We start from the raw sequence: 18,673 nt of genomic DNA, 5'->3' as shown, positions 1-18,673 counted from the left end.
TTAAACATCAAGATTTGGCATGGGTTTTTTCTGTGTGTTTGTTTTTTTTTTCTAATTATACATTAAACATATTGTAGTGTGGGTGTGTTTTTTTTTAATTTATCATATACAGGAGGTCTACAGATTTTCTGTAAAAAAGGCAAACAACTCTGGATTAAAATATTAAAAGCCTAGAATTTTCTTTTCTGAAGCTCAAGTTTAAAAAGGGGGCTCATGACAAAGACCTACAGTTTCTCTGAGGACAAAAGGGACAAGAACTTTTATACAGCTCACCTCAAGCACCTTCAGTTTTTCAAACAATTACAAATTTGATGAAGACAATTGAATGAAGACAATTTGATGATGCTGTGTGAGCTCAGCTGAGCAACAACAGTCCTTCTCCTACAGAGACTCCAACGAGTCCTTTTCCTACCTATGGAGCCTTCAGTGATACGTGGAATTTATTCAGGTTTTAACAAAGGTGAATAACACTACCTTGTTTTCTTTCCGCAGACACTTCCTTTTGATTTTGATCCAATCTTATATGAATAAAGATCTTGTTTTAGACTTCATCTTTAAAACTAAGTGGATGTTATCCTGAACTTACTGTTTTTACATTATAAACATTTTTTTTAGTTCATTGTATGAGACGTATTTTTCTGTAATGAATGCTTTTACTGTTAGTACATTTCTGGACTTACAGTTAAATCATCTTAAGAGATCTCCTACCTTTCTAAAGCAAATTAATATGTTGGGCCTAGGCTTTTCATAATGCTTTTGAAACAATTCTGGTATTTTTAGTCCACTATCTAAACACTAAAGACAAACACTAAAGACAAACACTACTGCTAAAAAGCCATCAACCAAAAATAAATCATTAACTGAAAATCAGGAAATAAAATTCACTGTAGAAGAGTCATGAAAAGTATATTAAAACATCCAAGACTCCAAGAAACTACTCCTGAGCACAGATTTCTACTAAGCAATAATGACTAATAATAATAATAATAATTATCACTTATTGTTCACCATGCAAACACAGAAGATAGGTGATTCAGTGGTGCAAAACATACTGTGCGTTCACTTTTCACTCTGTACAATAACTCAAGACACGTAAGCAACCTGCTCGCTGAAAGCTGTGCATTATGGGTGCATTAAGATTCCCTGAGGGCCAAGTTCCTTGAGTACTGTGCTCCTGGAATACATTTGAACAGCTCTGTACAAAAGCAGTCCCCAGCCAAACACATGAATGAGAATCACAAGTGGCTGTCTGTCAATCTTCCACACATACTGCATTCATAGCTATACGTCAGAATACTTGGATTGCTATGTCAGATCTTAGCTCTTGCCTTTGCCATGCTTCAGTACAGTTGTTCCCTTACAGTAAAGTTTATTTTCTCTTTTCTTAGTTCCCGGCTTATAAAAACAGGGCAGCACTAGACATTAACATGCAGAAAAGCAAACTGAAACTGAGAGCTACCACCCCAACTGCAACGTGATCCTGCCATCCTAAATATACCCAGTACTCCGCCTACCTGCTCTCACGCTGTTACCCAGAAAGCTGTAGCTACTCCCTTTCTCCAGTTGCAATATTATGTAGCCTCTGTTTACAAGAGACTGGGAAAACACAAAGTGGGAGTTGACTTTTGCTTTCCAAGTAGGTGGGGAAGAGTAGCTTATCTAATAATTTCCATGGCCTGTTGCTGCTGATCAACATCGAATTGGGCTGAAAATAAAGAATATGAACTGAAGAAAATAATTCATAACTATTGCAGATGAAATTAACTCAGCATCTAGTGAAGTTTATTTGTGTAAGTGAAAGAAAGGGATGCCACTGAAATGGATCTGTATTTGGAGTACAGCGATACAGCTGTGGTACCCATACCTTCCCATCTATGCATGAAGTATTTTTGTTTGTCTCGGTTCTACAGCATTTGTGCATTCTCACTTTTCTCATGGAAGACCCGGGTTTGGTGGGCTGGACAGAGAGTGGGAGGGAGAACCTGCAAGCATGAAAACAGAAAGAAGTAGAGTTTGGATCTGACCACAGAAGTGGAGTGTGTAGGGTCTCTTCCATGCTAGGTGCCCTTGAATCCCACTGAATGTGCTCATTAGCTTGAGGCCAAAATAAAGAAATGCAGAACACTCACTGTGGATTTGTTATTCTCAGCAACACCCTGCATAGCAAACTTCAGTTCCTTACCAATGTGATACAATAGCGCTCCCCATATACTGACACTGGCTTTCATGATGGCCTGAATCTGTAACCAATTTTTAAAAAAGATTGACCAAAAGTTTATGTTCGGCTAGTAAGCACTATTCTTTTGTTCCAAAGTTATATTTAAAATTAAGTTCTCAGAAGATAAGCTAGATCTGTAGTATTATTTAGTTAGTTACTAACAATCTATATAGACAGACCCATGTTTAAAGATGTGAGGAAAACAGTATAATTATACTGACAGAACTTTCATTTAGACTTAGCTCCCTGTATACAGGTATTTATTTCCCCTTTAAAAAAGGATTTACTTTGTAAACATTCCTGTGCTGAGATATAGTAATTTGGAAGCTGGAAAAGTTAGGTAGTGTGGCTACAGGGGTACTACAGTCAACCAAGAAAAGCATGTAACTATTAAATGAAGAAAAAAAATTCATGGAGTGGTATAAAATATGCATGCGCTTTTGCATACATATCTGAAGAGTTAAAAATCACTGCAGTTTAGCCTTTCAAGATGACAAGAATGCTGAGTACGTACAGGTTGCAAAAAGGCTTCAGAAAAAGAGATTTAGAAGTAGCACATGCTTTCAATCTGCAGGAAACAAATCTGATCTTTTGGATATCAAATGCAAATCGCACTAACAGTACATGAAAACAAGAATGGATTGGCCATCTCGAGACATAAAACCTGACATCATAAAAGCACCTCTGCCAACTGCTTCTGCTTTCACTACCAGAAATTTGTTCCAACAGCAAATGTTTCTTCCATTTATCATATTAAACTTATTAAACTGCCCTTTTTTGCATTATGTTAGGATATTTTCTATATTTATAGCAAAAAAACACACTACTTGTCATCATATTTTACTTTTCTAATTTTATGAGTTGATATAAATTTCAGCAAGGTACACTATATTTCACTGCTTGTCTTTTTGAGACTACTTTATTAGAAAACACATTTTCACTGGCTTTGCAGATACCCTGTCATTTGCTAAATATGGCCAACTTCTTTCTGTTACCTGGTGTATATATATACAAGAAAATTTTCAAAATTATGTATTTTTTAATAAATGCATCTGTAAAATCTATAGAGGTCTATATTACCAGGCAGGTCAAGGACACAACAGTCTCATGCCACAGCTCCATTTCTTCTGAGGAAACCATTATGATTTCCATCTTTCTAAAAAGGAATATTTATTTTCTAGCTTCTAACTGTGCTAAGTAAATAAAAGTTACTTGCTATTTTATGCCCTGCACTCTTTCTAGCTATCCATACTATGAAGCCCCAAATATGGTATTTCAGAGTTGTTGAGGCTCTTTCAGTTGAACGTATCTCAACAGTACTCTACGCTCTATAAGTGCATATGAACAGCCCAGGGCAGCAGATCTAAACAACTTAAAAAAGGAAGAGTCTTTCTACAAACTAAGAAAAACAGGCTCAAGCTATTGAAGCCCTGTTATTTGGCAGACAGTCCTATGCTAACAGAGGGCTTATATGCACACATTTTGTGTTGCGCTGTCCTGTCCCACTCATGGCTAGAGTCTCATCCTTACCTCCTCTGTTCACCAGCAGATCCGACTCCAATGCCAGAGATTAATTGCCTAATTATCTTTCTTACTCCTGCTTGGAAAGTTGCCCTCTGGCTCCTCCTCCTGGTTTTGAAATTCAGGATGAGCCACCAGAAGCAGCAGAAGCTTGCAAACAGTAGGGAGGAAAAAGGAATAGATTTTAGGCAATAAACAACTTCCAAGGACAAAAGTGCAGCCGTACAACATTTAGGAGCCTTTCTCACACATACTGCAATATTTGTTACCTTTTGTCACTTGGCACAGGGTATCACTGACCTCAAGATCAACCTCTGGTCACCTAAAGATGCACTTCATTTGGTGTCCTGTTGCTATCTAGTCCATGATTTCAGAAGACTGGCAAATACCCAAGGCATCAGAAGGCTCACCAGGAAGTCCCCCGGTATTAAGAGTGAAGAAGCTACATGTAAGGTCCTCAGAAATGTACAGTGCACCAAACATTGCTGCTGCCAGTAAGTAATTAAAGACACTTTCAGCAACAAAAAATAAGTGGCTGTAGAGAAACTGAGTAGGAAATATGAGATCAAGAAACTGGAATACTAAGCAGAGACAACTATGATAAGCAGGATAAAATGTGTAACAGTGTTTTAGAAATATCACTTTTTGTTTGGAGGGAGGAAAAATAGAATGTAGCTAAAATGGCGACAAAGAAGAATTTCTAAAAATGTATGAAAATTAAGGTTGAAACAAATTACAGAAAAGACTGCATGTAAAACATCAATGTCTGATAAAAATGGAAGGAATGAAAGAAGAGTAATTTAAAAAACTTCCCATATAAGGGAATTTTCTTCCCTTATTCCCCATAAGGGAAGAAAAGATCTTTCCAAGAAAAACATGAAAGGTAAATGGTGCAGCAAAAAAAGCAAAAAGGGGGGAGGTAACTGAAAAATAAAATTAACATTTCAGATATTAAATAAGAATAAATATTAAGAAACTGAAAAAAAACAAACAAATTGGGAGGGAATAGTAGCCAATAAAGACTGACTTATCAAAATGTGTGTGGGGTGTAGATACATACATTTTCTTAAAACATAATAAGGTTAATAACAGACAATTGAGACATCACATTGGAATCCCCCTCTGTTGATAACGTAAAGCACATTTACAGCACGGCTGACTTTGACACATAGTTTTCCTCTTAATATTTATTAAGTTCATTTTCCTTAGTACTAGGAATTGGAAGATAAACCAAGACGGTACAGTGCCAGCATCACAGTTGTATCTGGTATCGAAATTCAAGGCTGTATTTCACACATAGAACATTTTTACCCTACCTTGTACAATTACTCTTGAAAAGTTTTGCAAAAGAAAGCAAATAGAACGGGATGGCTGTCGAAGCCTTTTATGTATTGAGCTTGCCGCACCACTGATAAGGACTTGATTAAATAAAGCCAGTGCTGAATTTTCCCATTGCACGCTTGGACCTTGTTACTACATGAGGTATTCTTGAGAGCTTACCCCGAAGGCCTGATCCTGAACGTGTGCTCGGCCGAACGCCGGGCAGCTGTCAGGACTCTGAAGGTGGCCACGGCAGCACAACTTTTATTTCCCCGAGGACTCCGTGGGTCCTCAATAAGCAGAGAAAGGTGGGAATAAAACCAGAGAGAAATATTTTACCTCAGACTTCCAAGTCTCCCTGCACCTACGGGCGACTTCTTGTGCCACCCTCTGAGGAAACCTCATGGTTAATGAAGGTTAAAGCTACAGGACCTCGTGTCTGAGCCGGTATAACCATTTTTACCACAAAACCGATACCGATTTATACCCAAGTTTCTATTTCGACTGATTTGGCTCTTTGAACGATCGAGCCGCAGCTCCTGCGGGCTGCGGAGCGGCCCCTCGGCGGCGCCTTCCCTCAGGCGCGGGGGGCACCAGGTACCTGTGCGGCCGCGGAGGCAGCGGGACGTGGCGCGGGGCAGAGCCGCGGGAGGGGGCACGAAAAGCCCGGGGCTCCGGGCAGCCCGGCGGGGGCGGGCAGAGCCGCAGAGGAGGGGTGCGAGGGCAGGAGCCGGGGGAGCGGCCCCGGCGGGGCGAGGGGCGGCCCCGGGCGGCGGGCGGAGGCGGCCCGCTCTACCCAGCATGCCCCGCGGCGGAGGCGAGCGGCCCTTTCCCGCGAATTCAGTTCAAAGGAGGGGGAGGGGAGAAGCGCCAAGCGGCGAAGCGCACCGACCAACCAAACTCTTCCAGAACCATCCGTGCGTCACGCGGGGGCGGGCCCCGCGCCGGCCAATGCGGCGGTGCGGCGCCATCTTCGGAGCCAATGGGCGAGTGGGGGAGGCGGGCGCGTCGTGGTCGTCGGGTTCGGCTGGTCGTAGCGCTGAGGAGAGCGGAGCGGAGGAGACTTAGAGGAGTTGGAGCTCGGCGCTTCCCCTCCCCCCTCCTCACCCCACCCGCCCCAGCCGCCCCCTCCCTCCCCGCTCGGTCTCCGTCCTGCCGGGGCCCTCTCGGGGGCCAGGCCCATGGCTCCTCAGAAGCACGGTGGAGGTGCGGGGCCCAGCTCGGGCTCCGCTGGCGGCGCCGCCGGAGGAGGAGGAGGAGGCGGCGGCGGAGGCGGCGGCGGCGGGGGGTTCGGGGGCTCCGCCGCGGCGGCGGCTCCCGGCGGCAAATCCGGCGGTGCCGCAGGCGGCGGTGGCGGCGGCGGAGGAAGCGGTTACTCGGGCGGTTCCTCGGCCTCCTCGGCGGCGGCGGCAGCGGCGGCGGCGCTGCCCCCCGTGAAGAAGCCGAAGATGGAGCAGATCCAGGCCGACCACGAGCTCTTTCTTCAGGCCTTCGAGAGTGAGTACCGGGCCGGGGGAGGAAGTGGGGGCCCGAGCCGGCGGGACCGGCCGGGGCCGCCGCAGAAAGGGCGGGAGGAGGAGGAGGGGAGGGCTGTGGAGAGTAGGGGCTTCCGGGGGTAAACATGGTCGGGGGAGGGAGGGAGCTGGGACCGGAGAGGAGGGCGAAGGGGAGCGGGGCCGGGGGAGGAAGGGGGCTCCGCCGGGGAGGCGGGGGCCCGGCGGGTCGCGGGCGGAAGCGCGAGGTTCGGGGGCCGGTGTGCGGGCAGGGTGGCGAGAGGCTCCCGGGGCCGGGGCCCGCGGGGTGGAGGGCGGGGGTCCGTGTCTGCGCCCAGGCGATGAACTTGGTTTCGCAGTAACAGTTCCCATCAGGCTTTCGGGGGGGGCTGGTTCCCTGCCCTCCTCTAACAGCCCTGGGAGGCACCGGGGAGCTGGGAAGGAGGAGGCTCTTCCCTCTCTGGCGACTGCCTTTCGAGCCCCTTTCAGGGGCAGGATGTGATTAAGACTTCACTGTACTTGGTTTTTCTTTGTCTGGCAATAATTGTCCCTTAGTTGAGATTTCATATTGGAAATTGACCTTTGCGACCCACGCATCACCCTGTGGCAGTTCCAGATAGGGGGAGAATCCCCTTGGATGCACCAGAAAGTAGTTTATGGAAATCTGATTCAGAAGCACAGTGTAGCTATAAACTTAGGTTGTACTAAAAGATTTCTCTACAATTGCTAGGATTTGAAGGAAATTTTTAATGCCCTACTGAATACATGATCCGGTTCTGGGATTGGTGCTGTCACCGCTCGCACTCCCTTGCTATAGACGGTGACAGCGTTTGAGAAAGTGTTTTTGGTGGTGTCTCAAATCCTTAATAACGTGGGGTCCTTTGAACCGTAGCCCTGTTAACAAAGCTATATGTTCAATAAATACTGTACTGCAAATAGGTAAAGTGGCAAACGAGTTTTAAGAGGTTTGCGCAGTGTCAGTGTCCGGGTGTGGGGGGGAATTCTTTTGCCCATGCCTCAGTCTGTCAGACAAGGGAAGCATAGAGCTGCGCAGGTAGGGATCAGGAGTAAGTGTAAATGTATCATAGCGTGTTAACTCCGTCGTGTGAATATTACGGGAAAAGTGCAATAAGTAAATATTGGAATAAAAAATCCGAACACGTGTAGTATTGAATCACATTCTTCCTGAATGTTTTTGTCCCTTTTCAAGGTCATATGCTAGAAAAAGATAAAGATTTATTTTAAGCTTTTGCTGAATAATACGGACTTGTGAAACATATGTCTGTCTGCAGGTTGAAAAGTGTGTTTCAGAATTTTTCTACTTGGGAAAACTAAAGTTGAAGCAGCGGTGCACTGTCTTTAAATTAAATTACGTCCTTGTGAATGTAATTTAATGTTTTCATACCTTTCTAAATTACAATTATGGTTTTTTGGAGACTAAAAAACTCAGGATGTTTCTTTAAAAGTTGTGACTACTCTGTATTTTCACTTCCTAGCAAAGTGCATGTTTCTTAATTTCTTTCTCTTTTGTCTTTTATCTTGATTTGAAAAATACAGATTTTTATTATGATAATTTGCATTAAGCAGAATTGTACTGGTTTTCATCAGGCTTCTGAAAGGAAATACTGGGATCATTTTAAGATTTCCTTCTCTAATAATAGATTCTTTGGGGTCTTACGTTCCTAAGTGTAGTAATAAGCCTGAATCATTTGTTTAAAAAGGGGTGAAGGATATAAAATACTGTCTTTTTTCACTTCTAATCACAGAATTCCATAAATTACAAGAAAGTTTCCAGGTATTTGAAATAAATGTTTTGCAGTTGTATGAAAATAAAGTTTTATATTTCTTAAAAAATAAATAGTTGTTTGTTTTATTTATGTGGGAAATGGAGGCAGTGTTAGCAGCCTTAGCATGGGCATTAAGGCATTCTCCATTCTCTATTTTTTTCTCTACACTTAATGTGTTTTATCAAGTTATTTCCAAGTTTCTTGCTGACGTTCCCTCATGAAGCTGACTTTTATTTCAGTTTAGAAAAGGTGTATTTCAGTTTAGATTGGAATTCTTGTTAGATATAAGCTGATCCAGACAAAAACCTTTTTTGTCCTGATTTAACTAAATTGGTTAAAACTAAACGGAAGGTCCTCTTTTCTGTAGGTGAGTCTTGCTCTTTTGAACTTTGGTTATTCACCTGTTTCAAATGATGCTACACTTTCATGTCAGCATTGCATATGGCTGTATTATCCTCCCTCCGTTTGTGCTTTGAAACAGTAGCTGCTTTACCAGAATCAATGTTTTTCTGATCCTATGAATGTAAAAGGTTTTGGAAATTAATTTCCTAGCTGAAAATGATCCGTAATGCGTCATAGTCAACTGACAGTCCCTCTTCTTGTTTTGGTACCTTGTGCAAGTGACCTTGGTACTTTCCAGAAGGATAAAACCATCAGATACCAAATTGTCCGACTATGTAAATTTAGTATACAATTTTGGTATTGTATCAGGTGTGTTCACTAACTTCATGATGAAAACATACCCATTTGACAATAGGTTGTAATATGTTGAGATATTTTTTTCTGCCCTTTTATGTTGTAAAGCCTGTGAGAAGCATATTTTGTGGAAAGAAAGAGCAGTCATAGTTGCGGTGTGACTACCAGTTTATGGTAGCTTAAACAAGAAGTTGCTTTGTGTTATACAGTAGGTGGAGTAACCTTTGACTTCTTAACTTGGAGTTATTTGAATATCATGATGCTTCACTTAAACGATGACTTTTGTAATAATTGTTTAAAAAGATAATCAACACGCTAAATTAGATACTTTTTTTATCATTATAAGGCTGTCTTTCTGGAGTTATATGGTATGTTGGATAACATGTGTTTCTTTTTCTTAGAACCAACACAGATATACAGATTTCTACGTACCCGGAATCTAATAGCAGTGAGTAATTGATCTTTATTACTCCTTAACTTTGGACTTGTAGGAAATTTTAATTAAAGCATAACCTTTTTTTTTTCTTTCCTGCAGCCAATATTTTTGCACAGAACTCTCACTTACATGTCCCACAGAAACTCCCGAACAAATATCAAAAGGTAAAATTGTTTTTTGAAAAGTAATCCTAAAATGTTAACCAAGTAGCAGAAGTCCAAAAAATAGCGGAGGGTGACCTCCTCTTTTCACAAGGTGTGTAAAACATGACCTTTTATTTTTCAAGAACTTAATAAGAATGCATACATCACTTTACAGTTGATTTCTGAGACCTAAGAACTTTTCTGCAATGTTAAGAGGGTTTGTGACTTCATGCTTGTGACTTCTGTTGATACTGGGCATGCTCAAATGTGGATAACTATCTGCAGAATCCTAACTAATTCTTGCATGTTTGTTTTCTGTTTTGGGGGACAACTTCTTAAAAAACAAACAAACCCGTGTAATGTCTGAGCTGTTGTAAGCCATGGTGCTTGATCATAATCATGTGAAGCATTTTAGTTTAAACTGTAACCTAACTGCTTATTTAAAAAAAAAAAAGTAAACACAAAACTATTGGTTTTGTTAATTAGTCTTGGAAGGATCCAGTAATTATTTCTGTAATTATTTTAAAAGCTGAAAAATTAAGGAGGTCAGTTTATAGCATTTTACGAAAAATCCAGCAAACAGTTTAAAAAGGTTGCTTTGAACTGGATACATCTGAGAAATGGGCTTCAGTTTTGGCATTGCAAAATAGTCATTCCCATTGTGTGAGGTGCTACAGCTGCATGTCAATAGACTTCAAAATATATAAATACTGCAGAGTGAAAAGTGGAGTGTATATTATTTATTAGCGGAACTGCAAAGTCCTTTCCATTACTTCCCGTTCACTGAAAATAATTTGTTACACTTTGGATTTTTTTGTAGTCTGAACATTTATTTTAAAATATTTTAACGCTAAAGTTCTTATTGCTTGGAAACAGTTGCTGTGGGACTGAAAATACTTAATCATGAACGCTTAAGGAATAGCAATAAAATCTGATTACGCAGACAATTAAAATTTAAACTATATTTGTATTTAAGGAAAGTAATGTTTGAATGATCTGTTGAGCCAATAGAATTTGCACATTTTTATTTAAATTAAAGAAGCTATATTTGGCATTCTTGAATCTCTTGGATGTTGTTTAATATTCTTGCCATTAGCTTTAATGCTACAATATAACTTTTTCTTAAAGCTGAATCTGTAATGTACAACTTCAGGTAATTAGATAATGATCAGATTCCCCCCGCCCCCCCCCAACTTGAAGTTGCTGCTTACTTTTTCTTACAAAAGTTACCAAAGTGAATTGTTTGCTTATTTTAAAATAAGGCAGAGCCAAATTTTAAGAAATAATGTTCAGGGTGTTTTGTCTGTCTGTCTTTTTTTTTTTTTTTTTTAAACTAGAATTGTGCAACAGGAAGTTATTGCTTATAACTTATATTAACTTATAGTTGGTTGAAATGTGTATGTTCTTTTACCTGAATCTGTTTCGTTGGATGTCTGCTGTAGTTGCTGGGAAACAAGAAATGGTACTTTGCATGTATGTTGTGTTGTCCACTGTTCCAAATTCCAGTTCAAATTCAGCTGCACGAGTAATGCTTAGTTTCTCTCTGAAACATACTAATTTTTACTAGTTCCCTTAACACGTTGTTTTAGAACTGTGATTTTTAGTTAGGTGGTATTCTAATAACTAACAGACAGATTAATAGCCATTTCATACACTAGTTTTCTGACAATATTGACTTACTGAAATAATTCTGGTAATTAGGTCTAGGAAGATTAAGTAAAACACTTTTGTATGTTTTCTTTATAAAAACGCAATAATGCAACAGATGTGAGCTAGCATAGTTGGGGGGGGGGGGGGGAACCAAACAGAAAGTAATTGCGAAGTGTGTTGTTCTCCCCTGTGTCCCCCCTCCCACCTTTCCATGCTCTGTTGGTACTGTGGTCCTTGTCTTTCAGCAGAGTTAAAAAACCACAAAAATTGCAGTTTAAAGGTAGTTGGACTATTTAGATGTAGTGGCAAAACAGAGACTGTGGCGAAACAGCCTCAACTGAACTTCCAGAGGAGGTTAGCAGGATAGTTGTTTGCTGCTCTGTGCTGGTAAACACTTTCAAATGTGCACAAGACCTTAATTGCCATTCTTCATTCAACAGAAATAGTTAAGGTACGTGATCCTGTTATTCTGTTGAAAAAGGGGCTTTGAAAGAGGAAAAATATCTGAACTAAAGTAGATCTTCCTGAGGCTTATATTAGGAAAAATGTATGTACCTGGCTTCACTATAGTGAAAATATTAGTAGAGTTCTCTTTGCAAAGAAGTATCTTTTAACTACATCATTGTTAGCCTGTTTATGTGGACCATGACTATACATGTATATTTACTTATTTATTCTCCTAGAACCTCTTAATTCTGCCATGTTTAAATTGCTGATCATTGTTTTGATTGCCATTTCAATAGCCAGTATCATATGTAAATTATAAAGAAGTTATCTCCAAACTTTATAGAACTTACCTATCACAATAGTAATTATAGCTCCACATCTTTTATCTCTAGCTCTACAGTAGTCTGAGAAAAATGCCAGACAAATTTATCACTTGGAGGTAGGGAAGTAAAACTGCATTTTTACCAAGAAATTATCCATTGATGTTGGCCCGTGTGTTTAATACTGAGAAAATGTTTCTAAAGACTAGAATGCTTAGAGTATAGAGAAATTTTGATAGGGAGTAAGTTAATGGGCATGTGTCGATTTGGGCTAAAAAAGTATTGAAGTTGCTGCTTATCATTGCATTGGAGAGGTAACATGTCTTGGGTCAAGTGATACTTGATGGAGAATTGAAACGGGCTTTCTGCCTGTGGGTCTGTCTTTACGTGTTACTCTATTACTAAACCAAATGATGGCATTAGAAAGAAGTTACTAAGTTAATAAAAGTTGCTTCCCATACAGTATTTGGATAAAGGAATAATTTTTTTATTTATTGGCAGGGTAATGGCATGCTATGATGTGACTTTTAATACTTTGTTAATTATTACTGTGCTTGACTGAAATAAGAGTGGGTGGAGAAAGGAATGTGCAAGATGCGCATACTGGTAGCACAAGTAAACGCTGTCTTGAAAAACCTGGGTGTTAGGGATAGTTATTACAAAAACTTAATTTTGTCTGTTATGCACGGGAACATGGTGACATAATTCAGTTTAAAGGAATTTCTGTTTTTTTTTAATGTTCTTACAAGTTAACTTAAAAGGCAGCAATGTTGATTTCATGGGCTTTTTGGTTGCTATTTTTAGTTTTTCTGAAAGATTTTTAGGAGGACTCTTCTTGTTTTAACTAACCTAATTTTGACATTAGGAAAGGTTGTGTCATTGTTCTTCCTGCATCAGTAATGCTCACAAATACTAAATGCAAGCTGTGTCAGATATTAATATATTTTATGAAAGATTGTTAAACTTTCCTCCATTCCTGAAACATGTTTGTCTCTTAGCTGGTTTCTGGCTCATATTCTGATCGTGACATAACTTTGCTCTGGAGCTGCTTTAAGCATTTCTTTAGTCTGAAGAAAACCTTCTAAAGATAAGCGTACTACTTGCTGTTCTGCAGAACAGTGGCTGATTTTGATGAGCTTGGGCAAAGCACATGCGGAGACTTTTTTACTTTACAATCTGAAACTTTCAACAAATTCCTCTGTTCTTAACATCTCTTGCTTTAAAGCTGGGCATTGCAATGTTCATTTTAGTAATCCCACATTTTAGTGTAGGTGAGTCAGTTCTTGAATCTGTCATCTGTGTGAACCTTAGGCTGAGTAAAGCTTTGAATCGGTGATTGTTTATTACACAAATCATAATTATTTTTCTCCTTGTTATCTGACTACAGCCCTGTACTTATGTAGTGTTTCTTGTCCAGTGTTACTATTTAGCCACCATGTGATTTGTAACTAAATCATTCAGATTCTTTACATGCTGAATGTAGTCAATGTACGACATCAGTGTTTCTTCAGTCAGGATATTTCTGTAGATGATGCTTCTCACTTCCGCAGAGCATGTCATCCTTGTTCCCCACGCAAGAAATCCAGTATTTGGCAACAGACTTTGTTCTTCTTATTTCATTTTTCTAAGGTATAAATGTAAAGGAAGGATGCCCTCGCAGCTCTTGCATTGTTACTCTAGTTAGTGCAATTTTGTTGGAATCTAGGTCCAAACATTAATTTTCCTTTAAAGAAAAATCGAAAGACTGTTCTGGAAACTACTGAATAACTTCTGTTCATGAGTGAACTTTATTTAGAAATGAACATTAGATTGTATGTATGGTAGAACAGGCTGAACATATGTGTGTGAACAGACTGATGTCAGAATTACAGAGAGAAATGATTTGAAGTGGTTATTCTCTATGACATTGTTGTCATTGGCTGTCGTCATCCCCTCTGTTTCCTGTGAGCGTACTCTAGAAGTAGCTTCAGAATTCATTGTTCTTTGTATTGTGTCCATTTAATATAACTTTGTGGAGAAGGAAGGGGTTGTTTTATAATTAGGTTTTTAGCTGTTTTGTCAGATAAGTGTTTTTCACTATTATGATCAAGATTAAAATAGTAATGACTGAAGAGCTGACATGTAAGTTCCTAGTAGGTATAAGTGTCGCTAAAGCAGGAAGATTTTCTGTGACCAAAACTGAAATGTGTTTAGACATGTTCATTGCAAGGTTTGAATATGGGGCTGTTACATGACACTTCTTATGAGCAGTAGGATTACTTCTGAAAGGTCTGGTTTTAATTCTTTGTATTATTTTGATACTGCTTGAGAAGCTGTATTGCAGTTGTGTCCCTACAACACAGGTGTACTACTAGGCCTAAAAGGGTATAAAAAGGGTGCTTTCTGAACAGAAGGCTAAAATTGTACAGATAGACAGTTTTAGACTGAAAACTAAGTCAAAGCTTAGGCTGAATAAATTTTCTTCTTATATATATTGGGAATAGTGGCTATGTGAAACTATTTTTCTTGCTTTTTCTTCACAGGAAAACATTCAAAGTAGATGACATGTTATCAAAAGTAGAGAAAATGAAGGGAGAACAAGAATCTCACAGGTACAGTCCTGCATATATATTTGTGTGTGTAGGTACAAATGAGCACATGCATACGCTAAATCAAAAGTCGTCTTGATTGATAAAATGAAAGTGATAAAGAGTAATTATTAGAAGCAAGGTATTTACTGTTTGAAATGTTGCTCCCAAAATCTTAAAATGTGTGTATGTGTGCTGGTTGCTGAAAAACTTGGGAGAAAAGGGATATCAGGATAAACTTCCAATATTTGTCATGCTGTTTCTTGAAATATGTATCAAAGCCCTAAACAGGTATTTGCCTTAACTTTTTTATTTTAAAACTGTCAGCTGTGTTACTAATCTGTGTGTGCTGGAATTAAAAAAAAGTCAGATTTGGGAAAATACCATGAAGTTATAGTATTTGGGGTTTTTATGGTTGTATACTGTCTATTTTTAACGTTACATTCATAGTTATGTAAAAAAAACCCAAAAAACCCAAACCACTAAAACAAAACCAACCCCCCTGAAATTTTTAACTGTATTTAAAAGATCTTACCCATCTCAAGCCATCATCAGGTACCTAGTTATAAAATTGTTGTGGTTTAACCCTAGCTGGCAACTAAGTACCATACAGCCACTGGCCCACTCCCCCTGGTGGGATGGGGGAGAGAATCAGAAGGGTAAAAGTGAGAAAACTCATGGGTTGACCTAAAGACAGTTTAATAGGGAAGGCAAAAGCTGCACACACAAGCAATGCAAAACAAGAAATTAATTCCCTCCTTCCCATCAGCAGGCAGGTGCTCAGCCACCTCCAGGAAAGCAGGGCTCCATCACGTGTAACAGTGACTTGGGAAGACAAACACTGTCACTCCGAACGTCCCCCCCTTCCTTCTTCCCCCAGCTTTATATGCTGAGCATGACGCCATACAGTGTGGGACAGCCCTGCAGCCCTGGGGTCAGTTGGGGTCAGCTGTCCCAGCCGTGTCCCCTCCCAGCCTCTTGTGCACCTCCAGCCTCCTCACTGGTGGGGTGGTGTGGGAAGCAGAAAAGGCCTTGACTTTGTGTCAGCCCTGCTCAGCAGTAAGGAAAACATCCCTGTGTTATCAACGCTGCTTCCAGCACACATCCAAAACATAGCCCCACACTAGCTACTATGAAGAAAGTTAACTCTCTCCCAGCCAAAACCAGCACATTCTCCACCCCTTATTCCATACCATTTATGTCATGCTCAGGTCCCACTCTATCCAATACATCCTCATTAACCATCCCCCCCCCCCCCCCCCCCCCATCCTTTGATACAATACACAGATATCATTCCTCTATGGACCACCCCTGTAAAATGTCCAAAAAATGTCCATTGAGTTCATTTAGTCCATGACTTTGGGCCCCATCTGTGATGGTGGTTGCCCAGGAGAGGAGAGGTGGTGTGTTGTGTGGAGTTACTGGGCACCAAAGCCAGTTCAGGTCGGGTTACTGCTGCACTTGCACTGCTTCTTATAAGGCTTGTCCTCCATTGGGTCAGGTGGTTCCTGCTATAATAATTCCTATAACATGCAACTCAAATCCCAGGTTACAACAATTTAAAGGTATTTCCATTACAGTTTCCACCCCTGGTCCCTTTAGGCCAGGTTATAGGGTTTAACATCGCAATGAACTCCTCCCCTTGCCCCTGCTCCAGCTTTGACTTATCCACAGACTGCAGTCCCTTAGGGGAGTACCTGCTCTGAGTGGAGCCTTATCTATAGGCCACAGTCTCTCCAGGGCAATATCTGCTGTGGCATAGATTTATCCACAGCCACAGTCGCTTTGAGGTGCACCTGTTCCAGCGTGGCCTTCTCCATGGGCCACAATGTCTTCAGAGATATACCTGGTCCAGTGTGTTCTTACCCACAGCCGCAGTCCCTTCAGAAGTAAACCTGCTTCAACATGGACTTACCCATGGCTGCAATCCCTCCAGGGGTGCACCTGCTCTGTCGTGGGCTTATCCATGGCCATGTGCTTTGAGGTGCTCCAGCATGACCTCATGCACAGCCACTGATGCTTCAAGGTCTACCTGCTGCAGCGTGGACTTATCCACAGCCACAGATGCTTCAAGATGTACCTTCTCCAGCGTGGACTTATCCTTGGGCCACAATCCCTTCAGAGGTATACCTGCTGCAGCACATACATAACCATGGCCACAGATGCTTTGGGGTATCCTGCTCCCACGTGGACTCATCCGCAGGTCACAGTCCCTTTGACTCGAGTTTGCGCTGGAGTTCCAGCTTGTCCCGTACAGCAGCACAGAAACAGCAGCGATGCCCTGGCCATCTGCCAGCCCAGGCACATCACCACTGCTGTTATCAAAATGTTCCCAAGCACAGCAGAGTAAGATGATAAGCAGTACAGCAAAACCGAAAAGCAGCAGCTAACGAGCACTAGACTGTAATATACAGTAAGGCAAGCAAGCCCCATGGCAAGCACAGGAGCTTGCCAATTAATAGCTAAACAGCAGTAACAGGCATAAATTCAATCTAGCACATTCCAATCAAATCTGTCGTTACATTGAACCCTTCAAGACCCACCTTGGGTGCCAAAAAAGGACTGTTGTAGTTTAACCCCAGCTGGCAACTAAGCCCCATGCAGCCACTCGCTCACTCCCCCCTGGTGGGATGGGGGAGAGAATGAGAAGGGTAAAAGTGAGAAAACTCATGGGTTGAGCTAAAGACAGTTTAATAGGGAAGGCAAAAGCTGCACACACAAGCAATGCAAAATAAGAAATTAATTCCCTCCTTCCCATCAGCAGGCAGGTGCTCAGCCACCTCCAGGAAAGCAGGGCTCCATCACGTGTAACAGTGGCTTGGGAAGGCAAACGCCATCCCTCCCAATGTCCCCCCCTTCCTTCTTCCCCAGCTTTACATGCCGAGCATGATGCCATACGGTGTGGGACAGCCCTGGGGTCAGTTGGGGTCAGCTGTCCCAGCTGTGTCCCCTCCCAGCCTCTTGTGCACCCCAGCCTCCTCGCTGGTGGGGTGGTATAGGAAGCAGAAAAGGCCTTGACTTTGTGTCAGCCCTGCTCAGCAGTAAGGAAAACATCCCTGTGTTATCAGCACTGCTTCCAGCACAGATCCAAAACATAGCCCCACACTAGCTACTATGAAGAAAATTAACTCTCTCCCAGCCAAAACCAGCACAAAAATGTTTTCATGAAAGGCTGTAAAGCTCTACAATTTTCCCTTCTAATTTTCTCGTCAGAAATATTGCTGAGTCTGAGATTTTTATTGTGGTCTGACCCCACATATATCTCCTGTTGAAACTTTGCATAGTTCTCTCTGAATAACAGTGTTCCCTCTTTAACAAATAGATAATTTCAAGTCTTAATTCCATATGCAATTATCACTTGGGGGGGCTTACTCTGAATTCTAGTTGTGAAATAGTAATAACTTTATACTGGTGTACCTATGAGTTTTTTCATGTTAATTTTTTTCCCACAAGAGTTTAGTTTAAATTATGTAACACACTTAAATGTTGGATAAACCTAATTTTATCAGGTCTTACTGCTCTGCTTCAAAAAAAAATACTGAACTCTTGCCGAACTTGCCATATTGTATTTGGCAAAAGTCAAAGTTCAGCAAAGATGTGAAACTTGGGACTGCGTTTCAGCTCATTTTCATCCTAGCCTTTTTTAGTAATGATAGCAAAAAGAAGGCATAACAAATATGCCTGGTTTGTTGTTTCTTGATGAGTTTCCTAGTGCTGAAATAAAATGGTATGAAAAGCTTATTCACTGAGAGGTCATGTAGCATACAATGTGTTTGTGATATTTGAGCGTGAGAGGTGATGACCATAACTTTTTTTTTTTACATTATATTCTTTATGTATGAATTAAACACCTAAGCTTTTTGTGAAAGTATATATAATGGGAATTTACCAATCCATTGTAAGACTTCCAGAATAATTTTGTTCTAATCTATACAATTCAGTCAGAGATCTGTTGTAGTCCTGCAGGTTCGCTTTGTGTTCTTTTTTGGTAGAAAGACTATAGATAGTTTGCCAAAACCCGTCTATTTAGTGTACTGATATATCATGAAATGCAAAGCATTTTGGAAATTTTAAA

The 18,673-nt window shown here is 40.9% G+C and overlaps 1 protein-coding gene across 3 annotated transcripts in view; it reads left to right on the top strand.

Annotated features, from left to right (window-relative positions):
* Nucleotides 1-6,098: 6,098 nt before the first annotated feature.
* The window catches only part of SUZ12 (SUZ12 polycomb repressive complex 2 subunit), a 40,901-nt gene continuing 28,326 nt past the window's right edge, over nucleotides 6,099-18,673 (top strand). For all 3 annotated transcript variants that reach the window (XR_015703164.1, XR_015703165.1, XM_087750577.1), the window contains exons 1-4: nucleotides 6,099-6,556; nucleotides 9,437-9,483; nucleotides 9,571-9,635; nucleotides 14,554-14,622. Coding sequence is in view for 1 of the 3 variants with exons in the window: in XM_087750577.1 (XP_087606703.1) it covers nucleotides 6,241-6,556; nucleotides 9,437-9,483; nucleotides 9,571-9,635; nucleotides 14,554-14,622 (497 nt within the window). In the remaining 2 variants the exon portion in view is untranslated. The remainder of the gene's footprint in view (nucleotides 6,557-9,436; nucleotides 9,484-9,570; nucleotides 9,636-14,553; nucleotides 14,623-18,673) is intronic.

The sequence above is a fragment of the Nipponia nippon genome, unplaced genomic scaffold (assembly GCF_047370975.1).
Source record: "Nipponia nippon isolate SJK-2023a ecotype South Korea unplaced genomic scaffold, ASM4737097v1 scaffold_14, whole genome shotgun sequence".
Lineage (NCBI taxonomy): Eukaryota > Metazoa > Chordata > Aves > Pelecaniformes > Threskiornithidae > Nipponia > Nipponia nippon.
The sequence above is the reverse complement of the archived record's forward strand: the minus strand, read 5'-3'. Positions and strand labels throughout refer to the sequence as shown.